General features: G+C 50.5%; 1 protein-coding gene across 3 annotated transcripts in view; it reads left to right on the top strand.

Moving 5' to 3' along the window:
• Nucleotides 1-23,843, top strand: part of PLS3 (plastin 3) — a 44,559-nt gene that overhangs the window by 16,215 nt on the left and 4,501 nt on the right. For 2 of the 3 annotated variants that reach the window (XM_025205053.1, XM_006024437.2), the window contains exons 2-12: nucleotides 22-124; nucleotides 1,277-1,363; nucleotides 10,479-10,642; nucleotides 14,275-14,404; nucleotides 14,878-15,010; nucleotides 17,571-17,652; nucleotides 18,392-18,557; nucleotides 20,823-20,965; nucleotides 22,352-22,447; nucleotides 22,921-23,116; nucleotides 23,503-23,581. In XM_025205053.1, coding sequence (XP_025060838.1) covers nucleotides 1,297-1,363; nucleotides 10,479-10,642; nucleotides 14,275-14,404; nucleotides 14,878-15,010; nucleotides 17,571-17,652; nucleotides 18,392-18,557; nucleotides 20,823-20,965; nucleotides 22,352-22,447; nucleotides 22,921-23,116; nucleotides 23,503-23,581 — 1,256 coding nt within the window. In that variant the 5' untranslated portion in view covers nucleotides 22-124; nucleotides 1,277-1,296. The other variant, XM_006024438.2, reaches the window with a different exon arrangement.

Here is a 23,843-nt window from a genome sequence, read left to right on the forward strand (position 1 = left end):
GTCTTTCGTTTCTCCCCGCAGATCCGAAAGCGGCACTGAAGCCCCAGCGGATCCGGCCACGACCTGCTCTGTGCTGCGCCACGCGGCCCGCCTGATACCAAAAGCAGCAGAAGTGACCCCGCAGGTAAGGGCAGCTGGCCACGACCTGCTCTGTGCTGTGCCACGCGGCCCGCCTGATACCAAAGGCAGCAGAAGTGACCCCGCAGGTAAGGGCAGCGTGGTAATCTGGGGAAGCAGGGCACGCCTGGGTGTGCATAGCTGGGGGCGAGTGTCCGAGCAGACGGGGCCTTTGTGGTGCGGCCCTTGGGTGCCTGATGCCCTGGGCTGGACCCGGCTTGCGAGGTGACACCTGGCCTAGACAGACGAGGGGGATGAGCCGTGCCGCTGGATGAGGAAGTCACAGCTGGATGAGGATGACGGTCTCCTGCCATTTGATCCTGATCGTGTAAATCGGACCCCGTCTCCAAGGGCCCTGCCAGGGGTGAAGCTGCTGGGCTTGCTAGTTAAACCTTCATCCATCCCCATGCATTATGCCAGAAACACCTGCTCCTCCCCAAAGGTGCAGTGGGATCTTTGCGAATGACTCCGGGCTCCCATCGTCTTTGCAGCACGGCGGGAGGGGGCTGTCGCGCACCCCGGAGAGAAGCCCCTTGGGCGGCACGGCTCCCTCCTTTCTGGGGCTTCTGCATGAAGTCTGTAGGTTGCTCGGTGCATTTGGTTTCAGTGGAAACAAGCCCCCCGGGGTACATCTCCCCCTGGGATACAGCGGCTAGAGGCGCTTTGGATCGTGTCAGCCGCTCTTCTAGAGAAATAGCCTGCCTGCGAATGCACTTTTCAGGCATTGCTGACAGGATCTTTTGTCGGGCTTTTCCCAGAATCTCGTTTTCCCCGAATCAGATTGTTGTGGGAAAAGGAGACTTTGTTTGAGCTCCTAAATAACCCTGCCGGAAAACACGGGGATCCCCAAATGGGCCTGTTTACCGCTCCTCCAACATCTCCAAGCACAACAGACGTGAAAAGCAGTTGCAGCGACCTATCTGCCTGCAGTAAAAGGCGCACGCAATGACAGGTTAGCAGCGCGGTGCCACGTGTGCATCCCTTCCCAGCTGTGTTCAGCATCTGGTTTCTTAATGCTAAAAATAATGGCAGGAACTGCAGTGATCTTTTGGGCTTGGAGCTTGGAAGTGTCCTGCCTGCTGTTATTTGCAGGGTCACCGTTCGAATCAAGCGCGTGTGACTAAAACGGGGTTTCACGGTGCTCCTTTTCTGGTTGCAGGTACTCGCTGAATACATGCGATGGCCAACACCATGCAGATCTCCAAAGATGAGCTGGAGGAGCTCAAGGAAGCCTTTGCCAAAGTTGGTAAGCAAATGGGCTGGCAGGTGATGACTGTTGTTAGTTTTCTGCCCTCCTGGTCCAGCTTAGTGCTGGCAGGCAAGCCTAGTGGTGATGGTCTTGTAGGATGGGGCAGTAGTGGGGCATGGCCAGCATCTGGTGGGCAGCCCGTGGCCGTGTGGCTGCTGTGCCTGTGTGCAGATGTCTCCTGGATGCATTTGCCCCAATGACTTGCCCCCTTTATGGGTTGGGGTATCCCACAGAGCCAGGGAGCAGGACTTAGGAGCTCTGCTCACCGGCCCGTGGAAACGGTGGCAACCGGGGGGTATCTCCGTCTCGCGGCTTTTGCTGTGCTCTTGCTCCTCTTTGTTTGAGGCCTTCCTTATGTCGCGAGCTCCGGCCTGCAGCCAGCAAAATTGCTACCTGGACTGTGGAAAGGAGCCGTGTTGTTAGATGGATTAAACCTCCTGTCCAGATCTGCGCCCGGCAGGCTGGCGACTGCAGACAGACCTCGCACGCTGTGCCACGGTGATCACTTGTGCGACGCGCACCGGTGCAGCACTAGCGTAACACGAAAATCCTAACTTAATTTCATGACTAGCGGGTGGGGAGTTCAGTTTGTAATGCAAGACTGGGAAATCTCCGCCAAACCCAGCAGATGTCAGCTCACCGATAGCTCCGGAGATCACCGCTGCAAACGCCACACGCTTTCTTTAAGGAATTGCAATGCGAATAACAGCGGCACCTGCCTTTATTAGCAGAGTCCCTGCTTGCCTTGTATTAGCTGTCTGGCATTCATATTACCTGATGGCCCACAGCATCTAACGCTGGGAAGCCCTGAAGCTATTAGACACTGCTTTCCTGCTAGCAGGATTTTAATGGGTCATTACTTGGTGGTTCTTCTGGGAACCTTTTTGCCTTTTCTTTAGCCAGCATAAAGGACCATCAAGCTTAAAGCTGCCTTTAACGAGGTCTCCTTCCTACCTGGGAGAATCAGCCGCGTGGAAAAGGGAGTGTCATTAAGCATAATCGAGGCCCTTGTGCTTTTAGGATGCTGGTGTGGAGATGGCCTGGGAGTGTTTCCTGCCACGATTGACATCAAACCGTGCTGCTTTTATTCGTGGCCAGGCTGTGCATTGAAACAAGAGCATGTCCAAGAACTATTTTAACCGTGGCATCTAGCAAATCGCTGTTCCGGTTCGGTGGAGGGTGCTGGAGAGCGTATCGTGGGGCGGGGGGGATCAAGCTGAAGGATTTCTGCAATGCTTTGTCCTTAACTCCTCTGTGCAGTGCTGCAGGCACCTTTCCAGCCTTTCTGTGCTGTGAATGCTGGGTGTGCCTTTCATGCAGACATCTCCCCTTTGCAAGCCTCAGCCTTTCATTGCTCCCTCCCGTGGTAGAAGTGGCAGGCGTGTTCACCCTGGTCCCAGGTTCACCACCCGCAGATATCCTTGCTGTAGAGACACGGGGCAGGGAGCTAACCCCTGCAGGGAGCTCTCCCAGACCTGGATAGGTGATGTGGGTACGAGGCCTGGCCCGGTGCATGGAGCAAACCTGGGCCACGGACGGACAAAGCAGTCGGATGCCTTCTGCGGAGGCGGTCGGGTCGGCGTGCTTTGCTCGCTGCAGCCCCGCGGGGAAGGCAGTAGGAACCAGCAGGGAGGTCGCAAGCATGGGCTTGTCTGGAGTACAAACCGACCGGAGGCGTCTGCAGAAGAAGCTGGCACCCCGCTCCGAACAGACGTGTGCTGCAGGGCAGGAGGGTGCAGGTTTTGCTCTCCGGTCCCTTCGATGTCGCACGCGCGCCTCCTCCCGCGGCCCCCCACAAGGGGTTTTGCTCGCCGGTCCCTTCGATGTCACACGCGCGCCTCCTCCCGCGGCCCCCCACAAGCCGTGCATACGGCCCTCGTGCCCCTACCCGAGCGGGCCAGGGAGGAGGACTCTCGAGGTTGCCGGCTGCCCCGGCAGGCTTGCCGTGGTGCATAGCGGGTCTTGGCATGGGCTGCCCGGCTCAAGTATGGGCAGAGCTGCTTGGAAACCTTGCTGAGAGCCACCTCTTCCTCCTTCAAAACCCGGGGACCTGCTCGGCCTGTTTCCTCGGCCTCGGCAGCTGGCTGTTTCCACTGGAGCTCAGTGCAGTGTTTATTTGACTCCTTGGCCGAAACAATAGCGGCCCTGAATGTTAACTCCCAGCAAAGTGGGATGCTGCTGGAGTTTTGCCCCAAGAGTGCATATCCTTAAATGGAAACGCGTGGGCTCTTCCCCCCACCCTTGCATCCTGTTATTTAAGCTATTTTAAGTACTTCTCTGGCTCCACTTCCTCCAGACCTAACGTGGCTTTGATTTTTTTTTAATTTTTTTTTTTCCTTCCTTTTTTCCTCCCTGCGGATTTGCTGCACAACCCGCATCTGGGCAGAGGATGGTGCCGTCTGTGTGTCGTGGCAGGTCCAGCAGGCTGGCACGTGCACACCTTTCGGGGCAAATAGGAAACTTTTATAGCTGCGGGCCGGTTGTGCAGTCTGCCGTTGGCCTGGTAAAACGATTTCGTGCTTGTGCCTGGTAGCAGCTCTGGCTCTTCCTGCGCTCAGCCGTTCGTTTTGGGGAGGGGTTCGATCACCGGCCATTTCATTATTTCACTTCACCCGCAGCTTAGTTGCATAGCCTCCTGATTTAAGTCAGGGAGGCAGTGGGTCTGGTAACAACGGGGAATAGGGTTTGCCAGCCTGAGCGACGGACCGAGATGAATGTCCTGGAGTCTTAAGTGCTGCCATCGTGACAAATGTCTGGTGTCTAGAAAAGCATCGAGCCAGTAAAGGATGCTCGACACGCTGCCTCCTGAATGAGCCTGTGCCAAGCCTGCCTTGGGCACGCAGCCCCGGGGAGCCGGCGGCACGGCTAGCTGGTCGGCAGGCTTGCAATGTCCTGGGGGCTGCCAGGCGGTTGTTGCCGATGCTGCAAGGATCTCCGGTACTTTCCAGGAGACTCGGGTCTCTGGCCCCTGCTCGACCGGCTGTGTTCGAGCCCCGGCTCAGCGGAGGTGCAGGTTGCTGGACTAGGAAGCCCGCCGGCCAGGCAGTCGGAGACCGGCCGTGCCGTTCGGTATACCCGCTGCACGTCCTGTGTCGCGTCCCCCTTCTCAGCTGGCTGCCCCCCTCTGCCATTCCCTCCCCTCGTCCTCCCTGACGAGACGAACATCGCCGTAGGTAAATATGACCCTTCAGAGACCTTGCAAGACTTCAACGTGGGTGTGTGAGCACTAGAGTCGGGACCTGGAGAAATAAGGCGTGAGGGCTTTTCCCTGAGAAGAGAAGTCGATGCAGCTTATTGAGGGTTGCTTTGGACGTCGGTGCTGCTTGTCGGTGCTGCACAGCTGCACTCGCTTGCTAACCGGCCCTTTCTGTGTTTCAGACGCGTCTCACAGGGGTGTTTCTCGCTCTTTGCAGAGCATTCGCAGCGACTGAAATAGCATCAGGATGCTTTTAGGCCTCGGCCTGACCCACATTTAAAACTCTGCAGATTCTGGGGCAGCAGATCCATCGGGCTTTAATACTTAAATCTGCCATTCTTGCTCAGGAGTTAAAACCTGAAATGCAAGCTGCTTTGTGTAACGAGTTGTGGGGTCTCGCGGCAGATCTATCCGGCTGGTCCACCTGGATGTCAAAGCAACTATGGTATTGCTTTTAAAGACCAGTGGCAACCCCAGGGCAGCTTTTTTTTTTTCTTCTCCCCAAGGATTTTGAGCTCCCGAGTAAACCCGCGCTTGCAGGAGTTGACAGCCGGCTGCTGCCAAGTGGCACAACGAGAATCAAACTGCAGCCGAGCTGGGATACGATTTAAGTCAATGTGACATAAGCAAAAGGGGCCTCCCAAATATCAGCTTCTCATGGCCTGCGGCACGCTTCATGCATGGAAGGCCGGAGAGCGTGGGACCAAGTCCATATCCCACTTTCAGAAGTGCCCGAGTGATTTGGAAACCAAAGCGCTGCTTAAAAAATGATGGGACCATGGGCTCTGAAATGCCCTGCTGAGCTTGGACGATGGGACTTTAGGTCCAAAAGGACTGGACCTTTGGGGTGAAACAGCGCTCGTGCCTTGTCTGCAGATTCAGCTCGAATGCTGGAGCAGCCGTGCTGTGGAGCCGCGGCATTGCAAAAGCCCGCGTGATGAATGTCCTCGCCTGCGTGTTGCAATGCCTTTCCTGGGTCGTTTTCTGTGCCGCCGTGCTGCTCTGGCTCTAAGGCGGGGAACGGGTGGCGGGGGGACACCGGAGGACTGCTCCGGGGATGGAGCCTGCGCCGTCCTTGCAAAGTGGGCACGGCCGAGCAGAGCCCGCGGTCCAGCCCGAGCAGCCTGCCGGGCTGGAGGCACGGGTGGGTGAGGCGCTTGTTGCGAACCCAAGCGAGCTCTCCGGTGCAAATCGCCCGTCACATCTGCGCAGCCTGGGTGGGAACACCATGCAAATAATCCAGTGCAAGGCATCTGGCCGTGGTCAGTCTGGTTATCTGCTGGGTGTTGCCTTGTGCCATGCATACTTGGTGTGTGAGCTGGTGCTGGGTATCTGCCCAGCTCAGTGTTAACTGATCCTCAGGAGTGAGTCATTGCTTCAAGTAACTCAGACGGTGCCGCGGCCCGTCCGGACTTGCTGCGGGTTGCCCCGAGCTAGCGCTGTAGCAGGGTCGGTCTGAGCCTGACTCTTTCCTTTTGCTGCATTGAGGTGCTAAAAATGACTTTCAAGGTCTCGTGGTGATATATGTGTGTGTATATATATATATATTTTTTTTTTGTTCTCCCGTGGTTCTGAAATAAAAGAAGGTCCCAAATCTCCCCATGTCCTCGTCTGAGATGAAAATGCATGATGCCTCCCAGTGTAACAAGCTTTTGTAGAGGGGAAGAGGAGTGCAGAGGATGAGAGTCTGGTAGAAACAAATTTTTGCAGAAAGCAGGGTAGATTTGCACCTTAGAGGCTGATTAAATTAGATATCTAGCCCAAGCTTTTGTGAGCTAAAACTCACTTCATCCGATGCTGTGAAAGGATTGGATGCATAAAATAGAGTCCAAAAGTACTCCCTGCCCATGCAAGGGTCCATCTCTTCCTTTTGAAAGCACCTGCAGTGGTGTGGGAAGTAGCTCGTGCAGATTAGACAGGGCGGCAAGTGAGCGTGGAAATACACTCGCCGAAATGTCTCGGGGTCGGACTTTGCATCTCCAAGTGCGAAGCGAAGGCTGGGTGCTGCGTCCCCTTTTGGGAGGAGTTGCCGGGCATCCTGCGTGGGGTTGGGTGGCCAGCGGGCACGTTCCCCTGTGCGCCGTGGGATGGAAAGGCGGAGCAGCTGGCCAGCCAGGAGGGCTCGATGGGCTCAGGAAAGAGACTGGAATTGGGGACTTTGGCACTAAAACTTCCTCAGCACTTTCCAACCGGCTTCCCGTCATATGAAATCCCATCCTTGGCCTCTCCCCTGACGTTGCCGAATAAACACAGATGTGCTATAGAGCAAATCCTTCTCTGGAAACTTAAAAAATATATATATATATTCACATGAATGATGTTGGGAGGAACAGAAATGCTGGAGGAATGGAGAGAAAAATCAGCCCTGTATGTCTCCCCGGGATAACGGGCATGCGCAGAGCTGCGAGCAGCCAGCTTTTGGTGTTTTTGGAAGTAGCATGGAGTCGCAATTCGGACTCGCAGACATCGGCGTTCCTGATCCTGCCGGACTCGGCAGTAGGGCAGAGGAGACGAGGGGGTTACGTGCACCCAGACTCGAGACTGGCCGCCGGCTTGCAGACATTTGGGGTGAAACTCGAGCTCTGCCTAAGCCCTCCCACCCTTCGCTTGCATTTTCTTTAGATTCGGGCCGTGAAGGGCTAAGCGTGAAGGAGCTAGTCTAGGCAATGAGAAACCCATAATGAAAGAAAGTGAGATTTATCTGCAAGGGAAATAGCTTGCTGATGACATCTTGGGCTGGAGTGTTTCATAAAGCCTGCTTTGTAAGCTTATATTTTTGGAAAGGAGCTCTAAAAGTGAAGGCCAGACAGCCGTTTTTCACCAAATCACTCATTGGCTGAGCCACACGATATTTCATCAGCATTACTGTAATTACTGCAGTTTGAGATGGGATTTCAGTGTCCTAGTAATTCATTGTGACATGATACTTTTTATAGTCTAACACTCGAGGCAGAACTTGGGAGGTTTGTTTGAAGGTGCCTTGGACTCCTGCCATGAATCACTTTGCTTTTCCCTTTCTTGCAAACTTATGAAAATATCTTAGAAATCTCAGCTGGAGCTGGGTAGCCGAGCGGGTTTGGGGGTGAGAAGGGAGTGAGGGGTCCCTGCCGAAGCATTATACATGAAGAGCAAACCACCCTCCAGAGCGGTGCTTTTGCTTTTCGGGAAATCACCTCTTACCTTTCCGTAAAGGGCCGGGCATTGGGAAGGATTTGAATGCACCGCTTGAAAGCAGCGTCTGCTCGGTCCACGAAGGCTGGCCTTGGTTTTATAAAAGCCGAGCGTGCATTCGCGCGTGGTGGGGACTAGCACGGGGTGCCTGTGCCCTTGCGAGGAGTGCGTGTCTGCTCTTCCTAGCTGGGGTAGGCAAGAGTCTCAAAAGAAGAGGCCAAGGACGGCGTGCGTGCGTTCCTCTTCCGGGGTAGGAGCTTGCATCTCCGTTGTCCCAGGTGGGGTCCGTCTGGCCGAGCCCAGGAGGAAGCTTGGGGCCCTGCAGCGAGGTGTGGGGGGCCATGAATCCAGTGGCCCAGCACGGGCACATCTGTCCAGGCTGCAGGGAGGGGGACCTGGCCGGCCTCTCCCCTTCTCACCCCCTAATGAAAGCAGCCTCTGCATTAGAGACCTGTAGGATTTGGCAGATGTTTTTTCTATCCTAAACTCAGGGCCCTTAATTATTTCAAGTGCCTCTCTAGGTGCAAGGAGGCTGGCTGAGAGCGCTGGAGACCAGCGGTGCCCAACTTTCTGGCCTCGCAGGCTGGAGGAGTGGCTTGGGGTTGGTCCGCGGTCCCGATCCCGTGCACCGGACACCCTGCTGTAGACCGAAGCCCGTCCCACCAGCAGCCTCCGTGTCGGTACCAGTTACCCAGCTCCGATCCCCTGCCTGGCCCCTGGGTTTCAACCCTCACGTGGGCACGGCAAGTGGATCGCGTGTTATCCAGGGTGCCAGGTGTGTGCATCCAAGGAAGAGGAGGAGACCCCTCTATTGCTGCTCTCGTGCAAAGTCGCTTCACGCTGGGTAGCCGGTGACTGTAGCCTCGTATAGCGTGGGATACCTTTCCCGGCCGGAGCCTTGTTCTTCCCAAATTGCAGCATCTCATAGCCGTGTTTTGTTAGCGCCCGGTGGGAGCTCTCTGAAGAGATGCCGCACACCGAGAGAGGCAGTCTGCAAGTGGCATCCTTCTTTGTGCTGGTGGTGCAGAAATGCCTCCTTATAGGAGCACGGTCTGGTAGTCCGACGGAGGAGGTGTTTTCCAGATTTAGCAAAACCTGGCTCCCTTAAACCCTTTGCCCCTACTCACTGGTACAGGCACATTACAGCAAGCGTCTTGGTTGAATTCGAAACAGCAGCTCATCTGCTAACCTGGCCTGAACCGTCCTGCCAGGTGCTAAGGGTTGTCGGTTTGGGTCCAGGATGCACGTGTGTGTCCGAGCCAGGCGATGCGGCTGGTATGCTGTGCAGGTAATGTGCAGATCTGTTTGCAAGCAGAAAACCTTGCCCAAGACTATCTGTATTTCAACCCAACATTAGGTATGCAGTGTTGCTGCCCCTGGTTAGCTGAGCGTCACTTGTGGGCAATGTTTAAAATAACAGGGAGTTATTTGCTGTCGGTAATAGCCGGAAACATTGATTTGATAAAAATGTGGCATGCAGGACTGATTGAAACATCCCTAGATTCACATGTGTAAAGTGTGGTGTGTTGCCGCCTTCTGCTTTTAACGTGCTGGATATGTTGCAGCGGGGAAATTAGATGCGAGGGGCCTGCTAGATAAACCTTCCATAAAACCACAGGGATTTCTGCTCCAAAGTTTTACATGGAGCTTGCCCATGTGTGTTAAGAGCAATCCCATTCAACTCCCAGTGGGCGCGTCTACACATGCATTAACATGCTTTAGTTAATGCACATTAAATCTAGTAACTCTGGGTGTGTACAAACATACTACATTTCTGACAGTTAAGCTGACTTAACTTTTTTAAGTCGACTTAACTGTCAGAGCGTACACATGCAAGCAGAGCAGAGTCGACTTAAATGCAGCACAAGATAATACACCTCCAAGGTGCGCTATCTGAGTTGCATCAGTTAAGTCAGCTTAGCTCACAAGATAACTGCCACCGTGTCAAGGAGGTGTATGTATGTACGCGCCGATGTGGCTTATTTTAGGTTGCCTTAGTACATATGTACACACCCAACTCCATTGCAAGGTACTAAAAAAATGCATATTCACTTGTCTTAATGCACATTAAATAAAGAGCGTGGTTTTCAAGTGATGTTTTAATGTGCATTGAAATAGGGCAGTGCCCATTAAAGTGCATGTGTAAAAGTGCCCTGTTTGAAGTTGCGCTGCGGAAAGTCAGCCGTGTTTGTGCTTCTCTGGAGGACTGGAGCATTGGTACCTGCGCTTGCTCGATGTACGCTAGATCTTCACTAAGTTACTTGCTTTAAGTTCAAGCCTGTGAGCCCTCTGTGTCGCCCTTGGTCTCGTCTCGTCCTTCACATCACGCATCGAGAAGACGTGACGCAAACGGTGAACGGGTGCTGCCTGGCTCCGTTCAGCGGCACATCCTTTCACAGCTCCCTCAGTTTACTGCACGCTCCTGATGGGTCTTTCTGAACGCGGGGTTCGGCCGGGCACAAGCTGCGTGCGTGCGTGCGTGCGATGCAGCGAGCTGGAGCAGGGAATCCCCTGTTCCGCCGAGATTCTGGAAGATGCACGGATGCTACCAAACGCACGGTGACATTTTTATTTTGCCACCGTTGCTGCCCGAATGCAACCCCATGGATCCAGCCCTGTGGTCCGGATCCACCCAGGGCGGTTTGACAACACTGCTCCAGGCAAAATCTGTTTGGATGCAGGTTGGGGGGTGATTTGAGGTAAGAAGCCCCGTTTCACAGGCTTTCTTCTCCTTGCATTGTGCAGATCTCAACAGCAACGGGTTCATTTGCGACTACGAGCTGCACGAGCTCTTCAGGGAGGCCAACCTGCCCCTCCCGGGGTACAAAGTGAGAGAGATCATCCAGAAGCTCATGATTGACAGCGACAAGAACAAAGACGGGAAGATTAGCTTTGAGGAGTTCGTTTATGTAAGTACAGAGGGCTGCGCTCTCCGGCAGCCGAACCGTCTGCGTTCGCTGCAAGCTCTTGTCCTGGCTCGGTTGAACGAGTCGGTGTCTGAAGGGAACGGGGGGTCCGACTTCTCCTCCCCCCATAGCCCCTCTGCACTCTGCTTCCTGGCCATTTCCTAGCAGGACTCGACGTCGAGATGGCAAATGTGCAACTGCACCGTTGCCTGTTGAGATATTGTCTGGTCTTGACCAGCCTTTTGGGCAGCGTTGCAACCTCCCACTCGAAACAGGTCGGGGGAAAAAGTAAGGTTTTGCATCAAAGAAAGGCTGCAAAGCATTCCTTGCCTGGAAACCCTCTCTCCTCCTTTCAGTCCTTTCTAAGACGATGCTCATCATTTCTGGCGTGGGAGGGAAGCTCGTTTTCAGCTGCCAAGCCTTGCAGGCAGTGGCTGGACGTCCATGAGATCCCGCCAAGCATGTTGGATCCCCAAATGCCTGCTGATGGTGTTGGGTCCAGGTGCTGATGTAGCTTTGTAGCTAGCAAAGTCCCGAGCCAACTCTTGGGCTGAGTCGAGGTGGTGTTTGCTTCTCCAGGATGGCAAAACAGCCAGAGAAGATTTTTTTTGCCTGGATAGCACATATGATTATTGGAGGCTCATCCTCTCCAGTTGTTGCCCATAAGGACCTAAGGGGGATTTTAAATTGCACAGAGGGATTGCACCTAGATGCGAGTCTGGGATGTCCAGATCAGCAGATCCTCCCGCTCAGATAGGAGCAGACCTGGAAGATGAAGCCGTTCACAAAAGGGCAAAAAATCTGGTGCGTCCAGCACAGTCTTAGCGCCGTCCCTACGAGACTGGTGAGATGCTGCCCCTCGCCCTCCGCCTGCCCCAACGCGCGGACGTTGTACGAGCATGCCGTAAAGCAATATGTGCTGTGATGAGGAAGGTGTTTTCATGTGCAGCTTTTCTTGATATATCTTTTTTTTCTCTTAACTTAGCTTCACCTTTTTTGTTCCTCAGTTATTTTCAGCCTCTCTGAACTCTTGAGTTCGGAGCTGAATAGTAAGTTGGAGTTCGTTTGCAGTGTGCGAGCATTTGCATGTTGGGTGCACGTTTCAGCTCCGGTTCTTCGCTCTAACTCGCACCAGGTCATACTTCGAGTGTCACGTCGGCAATTAACGGGTTAGCAAGGTGTTAACATTGTCAATTCATTAAATAAGCAGATGCTGCTTCTGCAGGGGCAATGATTGAATCCAACAGTAATGCAGCTTAAACTTTTTATAACTAAAGTGTAGACAGCAGCATTGATCCTCCCCAGGTTGATTATCCTGGGACTAGAGGGGGGAACAAAGGCTTAAAAGTTGATCAAAATTGGGCCCTCATATAAGCATATGTTTTAGAGAGTGGACAAGGGGCCACATGACTAGTCCAGCCAACAGGAAACACAACTGCACGCTTCCAAATGCATCATAAAAGTCATCACGGTACAAGCTGCTGCTTTGAATCACTTTGGAAACTCTGGAGCCCAATTTCTTCGGTCCAGCTGTATGGGAGGTAGGACTGTGTGGAAGGGTGTTGGGACAGGAGCAATGCTGCGGTGTGCTGTGTGGAGCTGGTTTAATTCCCCTCGCCCCGTGGCTGCTTCATCCTGCTGGCTGGCCATGTCTCCTCTGCTAAACAGCCCAGGGAAGGAGTGGAGGACGGGGATGTAGAGCTAGCTGCTGGGCATTTCCCCATGGTGGAAGAGCTGGTCAGAGGAGGATGTGGATACCCCAGGAGGAAGGCAGGAGGCCAGTTCTACACTTGCATTAACATGCTTTAGTTAATGCACATTAAATCTAGTAACTCTGGGTGTGTATAGCAGGATATATGTAAGTAGGAGCACAGCCCTACTTTACTGCCCCATCGATATCAAAGGTCGCTGATACAGGATGCTGTGATGGGACCGTCGCATGTCCATGGGCCCGTAGCAGCTGCTTCACCTGGGATCCAAGTTAAGGGGATGTGGGTTGTGTCTGGGAGCATGCAGGTGTGACGGCAGCAGCTGCCCTTCTTTTTAATGTGGCTAAAAGGTGCGTGCGTCCATCCCCTGGCTCTGGAGGCTGCCAACCAGGGAAGGCGAGGGACACATCCTGGAGTGAGAGGAGTTTGTTTGCATAAGGTCCAGTCCTGATGGCTTTTGCAGAGATGCTCTGCGACCAGGGCTCTTCTCAAATTCCCGCGTTTGTCAAACCCTTTGCCTCGTTCAACTCACCCACAAATGCAGCCGTCACGGCTCTCAGACAGCGAGAACGGCAGCACAGAGCAACAGAAGTTAAATCGAAGCTTACACCGTGGGCAGCTGGAATTGCAGACAAGAGGCCGACTGGCCCCTTGCCCACCTGGTTAATCTGTTGTGTCTATCTCGAAGCAGCGAGAAATAGCCCTGGGAGGTGATATTTCAGAGTTGGGCAGTAAAAGACAAGCTGGCTAGACACGTGGAGCTAACACAGCTGCTTCAGCTGGGACTTCTGGTCCCGTGATGGCAGAAACCCAGAGCTGGATTTGCACGCGTGCGGTGGTGGGAGGTGTGGAAAGTCTTGCACGTGGTCAGAGAGGAGCGGGAGCGGGCAGATGGGGAAAATAAGGCAAAGAAGCAGGGGAAAGGCTGTCCCTGCTCTCCGTAGTCCTCCGTGGGGCTGTCGCTGGAGTGGGCGGCTCTTTGGGTGCACTTGCGGGGTGATGAAGCTATTGAGTGTTCGGAGCACCTCGGGGGTCTTTTTTCCATGCAAACCTTTCCTGGAGGGTCTGAGACTCGACGCAGATATTTGCTGTTCGTCCACGGGACGAGCAACTAGGACGATCGGGGGGGGATTAGCAAGAGGAGGGCAGAATGGGCAGGGCTGGTGGGGGGTGCGGAGAGAGCCGCTCGGCTGCAATGTCTTTATTTTTGAAGTCTGCACGGTTTGTGTGTTCGTTCCTAACGGGCTGCTGAGCTCTCTAGGAACCTTTAATCGCTCATAATGCATCCTTCCCTGCAAAGAGAGTCCGGCATGACCTTTCAGGCTAACCTTTCCGCAAATGCCAGGGCAGCTTGGCAGGCCTGTCTGCTACACAAACGGTATCACGTGGTAGGTCGTCGGGTCTGCAGATCGTCTCGGAGACTTGATTATTGTACACGTCCTCGTGCATTAAAACAACCCGCTTTTGTGTTCTGCGGGATGTGGACCAAGTCCTCTCTGAACTAAAGCCGCCTTCACCTTACACACCGGTTAAAATTGTGCAACGGCTTTCTGAATGGTTTTGCTCACCTGGAGACAGCTGCATGTGTACTTGCTTTCATAGTATTAAGACATTTGAGCTTTTTTGGTGGTCTCTTGAAACCTAACTACAAGGTGCAGTTACCTGCTGCTTCCTGCTTCTGCGTCAGGACGGGTTTGCCTTACCTGACTCGATAAATAAAGCGGGACCGCAGGCTTTTGGTTGGTTTCTTCTCTTCTTCTTTTTTCTCCCATGGCAAATTTAAACACCGCTGTTATTGGTTTTTGTTAGACCGTTCTCGTGTTTGCTGATTACACGCCACAGTTTGCTTTAAAGACGGGAAGAAACGAACGCTGTTGTTGCTTTTGCATTCGTGCTGTTTGTCTAACCAAACTCTTCGACCTCTAGATTTTCCAAGAGGTGAAAAGCAGCGATATTGCCAAAACTTTCAGAAAAGCCATCAACAGAAAGGAGGGAATATGTGCTCTTGGTGGGACGTCGGAGCTCTCCAGCGAAGGGACGCAGCACTCGTATTCAGGTATGACTTGGACTTACAAATGTGAATAGATCAAACCCCATAGATGGGAAGTCTGAGCAGCTGGCAGTAGACCAGCTACTACTACTACTACTATTATTTATTATTATTATTATTTTCTCTGAAGGTCAGACATTGGCACGAGGGCAGGACTGAATATCAAGTGACAGCATCTTAGCTCTGTTTTTAAATCAGCCGTGTGCTCATTCTTGTTTCGATTCATCCTGGTAGTGGTCCTTGGGTTGCATTGGAGGATAGTTCGCTTCCTGAGTAATAACTCCTACTGTACATATTCCTCTGATGCTAACGACAGAGGTGAACCAAATCTGAATTTGACTCGTATGACCCATAAAACTTCAATACAACATGGCAATTGCAGCATACAACTCTTAGGTTATTCTGCATTGGTTTCCTGGGACAAATATTTGCTGTGCTTTAAAAGGCCTGGATTAACTTTACAATTGCACTGTTTTTAGAGGAAGAAAAATACGCCTTTGTAAACTGGATAAACAAAGCCTTGGAAAACGATCCCGACTGTAGGCATGTTGTTCCGATGAACCCAAATACAGATGACTTGTTCAAAGCGGTTGGAGATGGGATTGTTCTCTGGTAAGTCACGATGGCTCGTTGCATACAAAACCTGCTGGCATAACTTGTTTTTTTCCCCAATCCAGCTGCTTTTGTGCCCCAGCACGTTCAAAGAATTTCTATAAGGAGGTGTTGTATTTTTAAACTAGACTTTTGGTGCAACACAGCGATGGTTTTGTATCGACCGCCTTGGGAACTAGTTCAATGCATTGTCTTGTCCTCAGATTTCTTTTGGTTTAATTGCTTCTCTGTTTGGGTTGTGGGTTGACTTTACTCAAGGGGCATCATAAGAAGGTGAGGGAGACTTGGCTATTGCATTAGTGGAAGTTTTTAACCTGGCATAGATGTGCGTTGTGTTACGTTACCTCCTTTTACAAACCCAGCCAACTGGATGAATTGAGAGAGAGAGGAGGCAGCAGCCTACACAGCTTTCAGTCATCCTGGATTTTCACATCTCAAAGTATTTTCCCCTTTGTTGGAAGTTTCAACAGAGGATAAAGAAGATGGACCTAGAAATAAGATCTTGGGGATCTCACCAACCTCCTGCTGACTTCAGTCATGGCTAGGCCAGGCTCTGTCTTGGCTGAGGCCCACTAGGAAACTTGGTTTGTTTTTAATGTCTCCAGTGCTGTCAAGCAACCTAAATTCCCCTTTTGGTAAAGGCTTTTCCAGTCGCACCCCAGGGAGGAAGCAATGGAACCAGCTGGAGTTTCAGTTGTGCCATATCAACGTTTTTCCAACTATTTAAGTTGGTCTAATAAAAAATATCACATCCACTCAATGAACCTTGCCTGCCTGTGTCCTTAGACCAACACGGCTGCAACCAAAAGCCCAGCATCAACATGGGGAAGATCTTCCTGTTTTCATGATGTCTTTGCCTACCTTGGTGTGATTTTTGAGCAGTGGGGAAATCACTCTTAGTGCAAAGCAAGGACCTGGCTCTGGCTCTTTTTTCGGGCATGGTATAAAGCATTGCTGCACATGCTGAGCAGGAGGAAAACCAGTTCCTAGTCTGGCTTTGCATTGCATTCACACGCAGTCTCTTCCGAAGGTTTGCGATGCTTTGTTTATTTTGGAAGGGATGTTTTAGAGCAGCGGGGTCTCTCCTTTCTAACTGCTCTGGCCTGAGGCCGCTGGCAGACGTTGTCAAGATACAATTAACCTGTTAATTGCACCGTAAATAGCATCTGTGCCACACGTTCAAGGAATCAGCAGTGCGACCAACTGGAAAACCAGCCAAAAAAACATCCCATGAAAGATGCATAACGTTTTTGTGGCTGGATTTCATCGTGTCTGATTTTGAACGTGTGGCTTGGTAACCAGAGCCAGCTCAAGACTCCCATGCACCCCCAGGCTGGGACCAGCAATCCGCTGGTTGTGGGTCCCAGCCCTGGGACCTCTTAGCTTCAGCTGGGCTGCGGGTGCCTGGTTGCTGTTGCTGTTGCAGGGGGGAGCTCAGACTCCCCTGCACCAGCAAGTCAAAGAATCACAGACAAGGAGGGTTGAAGGGAGCTCCGTAGGTCACATCCTGTCCAACCCCCTGCTCCAAGCAGGACCAGCCCCAACGATATCATCCCAACCAAGGCTTTGTCTACCTGGGTCTTCAACACCTTCAAGGACGGAGATGCCACCACCTCTCCGGGGAGCCTGTTCTAGTGCTTTACTACCCTCCAAGGGAGAAAGTTTGTCTTAATATCCAACCTCAACTGCCCTTGCTGCAACATGAGCCCATTGCTCCTTGTCCTGCCATCTGCCCCCACTGAGACCAGCCCAGCTCCAGCCTCTTTGCAGCCCCCGGCAGGGAGGTGAAGGCTGCTATCAAATGCCCCCCTCATAGGGTCATAGAGAAGTAGGGCTAGAAGGGACCTCAAGAAGTCATCTCGTCCAACCGGCGATTGAACCTGTGCCCTTGATGAAGCTAAAGTAGCAATGGTGCCATTTGCACCTGATCCCCGATCCAAAATCACGTGCCCTGCCATGCGTGTGTGGCGCATGGTTGTTGGGGTTGGATCCGATCCCATCATGCTGCTACATGACGTGTGCCAGGGGCCTGAGTTGCGTGTTCTTTGGGTAGATGTGACATCTTTTATTAGACCATAAAAATAGTTGGAAAAAAGTTCTTTGCGAGCTTTCAGGCACAAACGCCCTTCTTCGGGCATTGGGAGACTCTGCTGCTTTATGAGTTCTCCAAAGTAGAAAAGAAGCTAAAATATAACGAGAAGTCTGCGAAAATGCAAACGACTGGGAGCAAACAGGTCTTTTCCCTGGAATTTACAGCAGCCGCGAGCAGGACAATAAGTCGTTGCTAGTTGCTGGTGGTGTATGAATAAGTCATGAGTTTTTACTCCAGCGACCAAGAGACCAGCGGTGGCTGCAAACGTGTTTAAAGATTCATCAGACCGAATGATTGGTTACAGATACATCCTTGATAGCACAAATATTAAACCTCATATTTTAAACCACTTTGAATAGCACTTTTTTTTTTTTGTAAAAGGGCACTTTGCTGTGGCAGATACCTGCCAGGACTTGTGTTGAGATAAAATGCTTTAAAGGTGTTTCAAATATTTCTTTTCTTTATCAGCAAAATGATCAACCTTTCTGTTCCGGACACGATCGATGAAAGAACAATCAACAAGAAAAAACTCACGCCATTCATCATCCAGGTATGAGATTTTCCTTATGTCTAAATAAAGTTTAGCTCATGCAAGACTTGTGCAAAAATAATTCCTGGGCGTGCTCTGCTAATTAATTCAAAACCTTGCTTCAGAGCAGAGAAGAGTTTAAATGATTATTATTTTTAATAATTAAAGGCAATGTTGTAGTGCGTAGTAGATGGAAATCTTAGTCGAGGGTAATGTTCTGTAAATATTCATAAGGATGAAAGGAATTTCTCAGTTCTGCTAAAGGTCTCTTTGGCAGGCTATATTAAAACTGAAATACTATAACAAATCCGTCTTCAGGTTAATTTTCATATCAAAAGGAGGTCTGAGAGCATGCATGGAAATAATCATGTATTGGAAAATGCCGTCTTTAAATTGCTAATGTTACACATCCATGCACTGTATGCAGCTGCCATGTATTGTGAGCAATATTCTGTTTATGCTTATAAACAAACGTTTCCGTTTCATTTTCTGTTTTAATCTTGTTTAATGCCACTAGATGTGACTCAGGCTGAAACCAAATACTAGAAGCTGAAATTAAACCCGTGGGTCTTATTCTGTTCATATTAATTTAGTCCTGTTTCGGAGACAGCTCGTTTTAAAAGAAGTCGAGCTGGAGTTCAATGCATCAGGATTTTGCCATAAGACAACGTTTTTATTCCTTAACGGGGGAGGCAAGTCCCGCAGCTGCCTGCCCCGAATGAAATGCAAAGCCCGTCTCACGGAGCCGTATTGTTTACAGGAAAACTTGAACTTGGCGTTGAATTCTGCCTCCGCCATCGGGTGTCATGTTGTCAATATTGGAGCGGAGGATTTGAGGGAAGGGAAACCGCACCTGGTTCTGGGACTGCTCTGGCAGATCATAAAGATTGGCTTGTTTGCTGACATCGAGCTCAGCAGAAATGAAGGTAACCCCGACTGCAAAGGGTGATGTACCTTCGCTCCTGTCCCGTTGGGAGGGCAGGGCAGGGCAAGAGAGGAGAGGAGAGGAGAATGAGTGAGACGGATGAAAGCCGCGCACCTTGGCCTGAATGAATTATCTGTGCTTTATTCTCCAAGCCCTTTTCTTCCTCCTCGCCTCACTGATCTGTCTGGCCTGGAAACTGCCTCTGTCCATCAGGCCGAGTCCCCTCGCGCTCTTCCCTAACGGTGCTGTCGTCGTTGTGAACAGGCCGGGTGTGCATACGATGCTTGCAGTAACAGCAAGGGGTTCCTGTCCTGGGTGGGCGTCTCCTCGACTTCTGCAAATAAATTGATCCCAAAGCAAGCTTTCAGGTGCAAACAGATGATTTCTCGACTGGGGAAACCCCTAATAGTCATAAAGTAGTAGATGCTTTCCTGAATGTAAGTAGATATGTTCAAAACCTGCGCTGAACCAACGTGTGATGCTGGGGCTGGTCAGAATCTGTCCTTTTGTAACCCCCCAGCCCCCATAGAGAGAGAGAGAGAGAGAGATAGATAGATAGATAGATATGGGCCTGTAGCAGCTCTAAAGAGAGCGCTCGCGCGCTCTCTCTCTCTTCTCTATAGATATATATATATATATCTATAGAGAGAGAGATCTAGATAGCTACATGTGTGTGTGTTTGCACGTGTGTATACATATATATGTGTGTATATATACACATGTATGTGTCTGTGTGTGTGTGTGTTTGCACATGTGTGTATATACATATATATGTATGTGTCTGTGTCTGTGTATATGTATGTGTTTGCACGTGTGTGTGTGTGTACAGATATATGTGTGTGTGTATATGTGTATGCATTTGCACGTGTGTGTGTGTATGTGTGTGTGTGTATATATATATATGGCAGACAAGGTTCTTTGGGTGAATCGGATATCTTTTATTAGACCAACTTAAATAGTTGGAAAACAATTATTAAGGAAGCTTTCGGGTTCAAAACGCCAGTGTGTGTGTGTGTGTGTGTGTGTGTGTGTGTGTGTGTAATATAGCTGATCAGCAAGATGTGTGCCTGTCTGTCTGTCTGTCTGTCTAAATCTAATCTATTACAAACCAAAAAACCTGGAAAACTCAGTTTTCAACTGGAACCTGAAAGATGCATTTTAAATATATATATTTACAATGCATCTTTCAGGTTCCAGTTGATAACTGACTTTTTCAGGTGTTTTTGGTTTTTGAGAAACCCACCCAAAACAGACGCACTGTACTTGAATTTTCTTGGATGCATTTAATCAGAGCTGTTTGGTCAGCGTTTCAGAGAAAAAGATGCATCCTGCCGGCCCCAATCAGAGCTTGAGTAAAGCAGGGACTCAACCTTTTGAAAAACCTGTGTATTTATTTTTTATTTTTTCACTTGTTCCTTCACTGAAACAACCTAGACTTTCTGGAAAACTCACTGAAAAAGAGAGGCCACCCCACTTTTCTTCCTCTGAGTGAGCAGCGGGGTTGCCTGGGCACTTGTCCGGGATGGGGGAGCCCTGGGTTGGCCCCTGTCCCCGCCATTTCACAGCAGGGCAGGGTTTGGTGCCTGGGTCTCTCATATCCCAGGTGAGTGCCCTGATGATTGGGCCTTGGCTTGCCTGCCATGGCTGTTTAACCATGTTGTGGAGTCGATGCATCTTCCTGATGACCATTGAGCTAAAACCAGTGCATCTTGGTAGAAAGCTGCAGCATCAACGAATTGGCAATGGTCATCAAAAGAGCTGCGTTGGAAACATTTCTGACGGTGCAGTTTCCCTTTCCCCACTGCTACCGACACAGCAGTGTTGGAGCTAGACCTGGCCCGTTTGCCACCTGATAAGCATTAGCAGTGGCCTTCCAGACAACGCTTGTTTTGAGCTGTGGTCATTTACTTCAGCCAAAGATATGTGAAATTACTTGTATCCTTTCTTTTTCTCAAATTGAAGTGCACGCACTAAATAATTACAGCCTCCCAGCCATGGAAAAACTCCACTCACACCCCAACCAAAACTTTTTACAGAACTTTTTCCATTCCATTAAACATTTGTTACTTTTACCAGGACAAACCGAGGTGGTTTTTGTCTGAGTTGGAAATGTCAGAAAACTTTTTTTTTTTGGATGTGATCAAAGTCTTAGTCATCCAAAAACATTGAAGCTACTTCCTACCAAGTTTAATTATAATGTGGAAGATGGCGTCTCTTAAAGAATGCTGTCCTGTGTCTATGAGCGTCCTTGTGTTTTTTCTTCCAGCTTTGGCTGCCTTGCTCCGTGATGGTGAAACTCTGGAGGATCTTATGAAGCTGTCACCAGAAGAGCTGCTCCTGAGATGGGCCAACTTCCATTTGGAAAATGCCGGGTGGCACAAAATCAATAACTTCAGTTCAGACATCAAGGTACGTGAGAGCCGCCTGCTTCTCTCGGGAGTCGCCGGGATGTCTGAGCTACGCGCCAGCGGGACGTGGTTGTGAATGGACAAGGTGGTGTTTAATTCCCTCAGAAATATTTGCTGCTTTGTTAATGAGTTGGGACCTGGGTCTGCAAACAGGCATGTGCTGCTTCGCTGCCTAGAGCAGAGCCATTGGTTTTTTTCAGTGAGGACACATGAATAGCGAGGTGAAGCACGCACATGCATGCTTGCAAGATCAGGGATCTAGTGCTTCGGCACGAGATGATCCAGCTCCATACAGCAGTGATGTGACGTCGGTATACATGGGGGCTTGCACTCCTGTAGTGCCTGCTTGCACCCAGTTGTCCAGTGATGAACCTTGGGGTCTGTTTTGGACACCTCAGTCTTTGCAAGACAGACTGACTAGTTCAAAAGCCCTTGGGTTTTTTTACAGCTGTATGCATCTTGCTGGCTTTCACATGGCAAGCGCACACGAGCTCAAGACGGTTTTCTTTCAGAAGCTATTTGCAAGAGCTTGTAAAGGAGGCTGTGGACCGAGCTCATCCAAAAAAGGGGGAAATTGTCTTTGGAAATGTTTTGGTCACGTCTGCATAGGAGAGCACTCCAACTGAATGGAAATTGTGTTGCCGGCTAATATTTACCCAAAATGTAGTGTGTTGGAACTGGGGAAATGTAGGTCTTCAATAAAGTCCAGTCTTCATGTTGGTGCAGAGTATTGTGGGCTCTTCACAGCCCCACAAAGGCATGGACTTCAGCTTTTACAAGAAAAAGCAAGTCCAGATGTTGCATTTCCTTCACAATTACCACTGGATGCAAGGCTATGAGCTCTTCTCCTGTCTCTCCAAATTCTCCAGAGTAGTTTAAAATGCTTGATTTTATCAGCTCTAAGGAAAAATATCTGCATTGTATTAACATGAAGCAGCGAGAAAACCCTGTATAATCAAAATATTGACAGCACAGTAGTGGCCATGGGCAAGAAGCTGCTCCGGAGGCTGGTGTGATTATAGCACCTTGGGTTTCTGCTGGCAGTTAAAGATCAGGGCCTTTTTATACTTGCTGTTTCCCTTGTAGCAATCTGTGGGGTGTAAAGAATTAAAACCGTGCCTGTTCTTTTGCAGATTAAATGCTATTAAATCTGACTCGAATGCTGCTAACTTTCTTTCTCTTTCCCCTCATGCCTCCTGGATTTCTGCTGTGGTGCTTTTCTATTGCTCTTTTTCTTATCTGTCCAGCTCACTGACTTCAGTAATTCAGTCAAGGTACATACGGTAGCTATGCCCGGTGACTTGATTAAGAGGAGGCTGCAATGTGCAGCTGCTGTGGCTTTGCCCCTGTCTGAGATGAAGCTGACGCTCTGTTTCATGGATTTCAGGACTCCAGAGCTTATTTCCACCTTCTCAACCAAATTGCACCAAAAGGGCAGAAAGAAGGAGAGCCACAGATTGATATCAACATGTCAGGTTTCAGTGTAAGTATTCAGCCTTTTATACCCTTATTCTGGAAACCGGCCGGTCGCGGACTGTTTGCCGTCAGCCCCTAGACTGTCAAGATGCCCGGGGTGTCCGTGTCTGAAAACACGTTGGTGGGAACCCATGCTTTGGATCTGCAGTTAAATGCCAGCGTGTTTCAACACGAAGAAAGCAAACATGCGCAAATAAATTCGTGCTTCCAGCTCTTTGTCAGCATGCTGAATTATGCATTTTAATGACCCTATTTAAAAAGCACCACTTGGGGCTTTGCACCAGGCGGAAATTAGAGAAAGCACATTGCAACCAACATGACCTGAATTAACACGGCATTTCTCCATTGCTTTCTGCATATCTGCCCTGCTTTCTAAATGCCCCGTGCAGTCCGGTGGAGTTGTGCCTTTGGGCATGGTCGAGCGGTACCCACGACTGCGCCCAAAGGCCGGCTCTGACCCAGGCGTGTTGATTCCCACAGGAGAAGGACGACTTGAAGAGGGCAGAGTACATGCTTCAGCAGGCCGACAGGCTGGGCTGCAGACAGTTCGTGACTCCTGCCGACGTGGTCAGCGGGAATCCCAAACTGAACTTGGCCTTCGTGGCAAACTTGTTTAACAAGTACCCAGCGCTCACCAAGCCCGAGAACCAGGACATCGACTGGACTCTCCTGGAAGGTAACGAGACCTTCCCTTCTGCTGCGGTGCCTAAATCACACCCAGCTGGAGACCGAACTACTTCCATAATGCAACGTGGATCCTTTCCGTGCACATTCAAACACCGCGCATGGGTAGCTCTGCAAGTTGCTTGTGAAAAGTCACAGAAGGAAAAAAACCCAAACCTGTTTTTCACCCTAAAAATAAGTGCCCCCTGTCCTGTCGAGCCTGGTGGGAGGCATCAGGACAAACATTGTTCTTAAAGCAAGGAGGTGTGGACGTAATCGCCGGCTGGCTTTAGCCAGCATAGGATATTATGTAGCTAGCCTTCAAAATGGCCCCAAACCTCTACTTTTATATGGGGTTACGTGTGCATCTAAACCCATCGTCTCTTTCTCTCCTTTCAGGAGAGACGCGTGAGGAAAGGACTTTCCGTAACTGGATGAACTCTCTCGGCGTGAACCCCCACGTAAATCACCTCTATGGGTAGGTGTCGGCCCGGGGGCTCTTGAAGGAGCAGTTGGCTTTTAATAAAGCACAACCTCAGTTTTTAGAAGCTGCCATTGATTTAGCAAGGGGGTATCTCCACCTAGGCTTCCTGTTGTTGCCGTGTTTAGGGACCAGAGAGCTTGGTTAATTTTGATTAATCCTTTTCTAGCGATGCACTAATAAATTAGGAGCACTCCAGCAAGATTGCCAAGTCGCTAACTGGGTGTTGGTTATCCTTGGGGTACTCTGAAATCTGCAT

The sequence above is a fragment of the Alligator sinensis genome, unplaced genomic scaffold (assembly GCF_000455745.1).
Source record: "Alligator sinensis unplaced genomic scaffold, ASM45574v1 scaffold1059_1, whole genome shotgun sequence".
In the NCBI taxonomy this organism is placed as follows: Eukaryota; Metazoa; Chordata; order Crocodylia; family Alligatoridae; genus Alligator; species Alligator sinensis.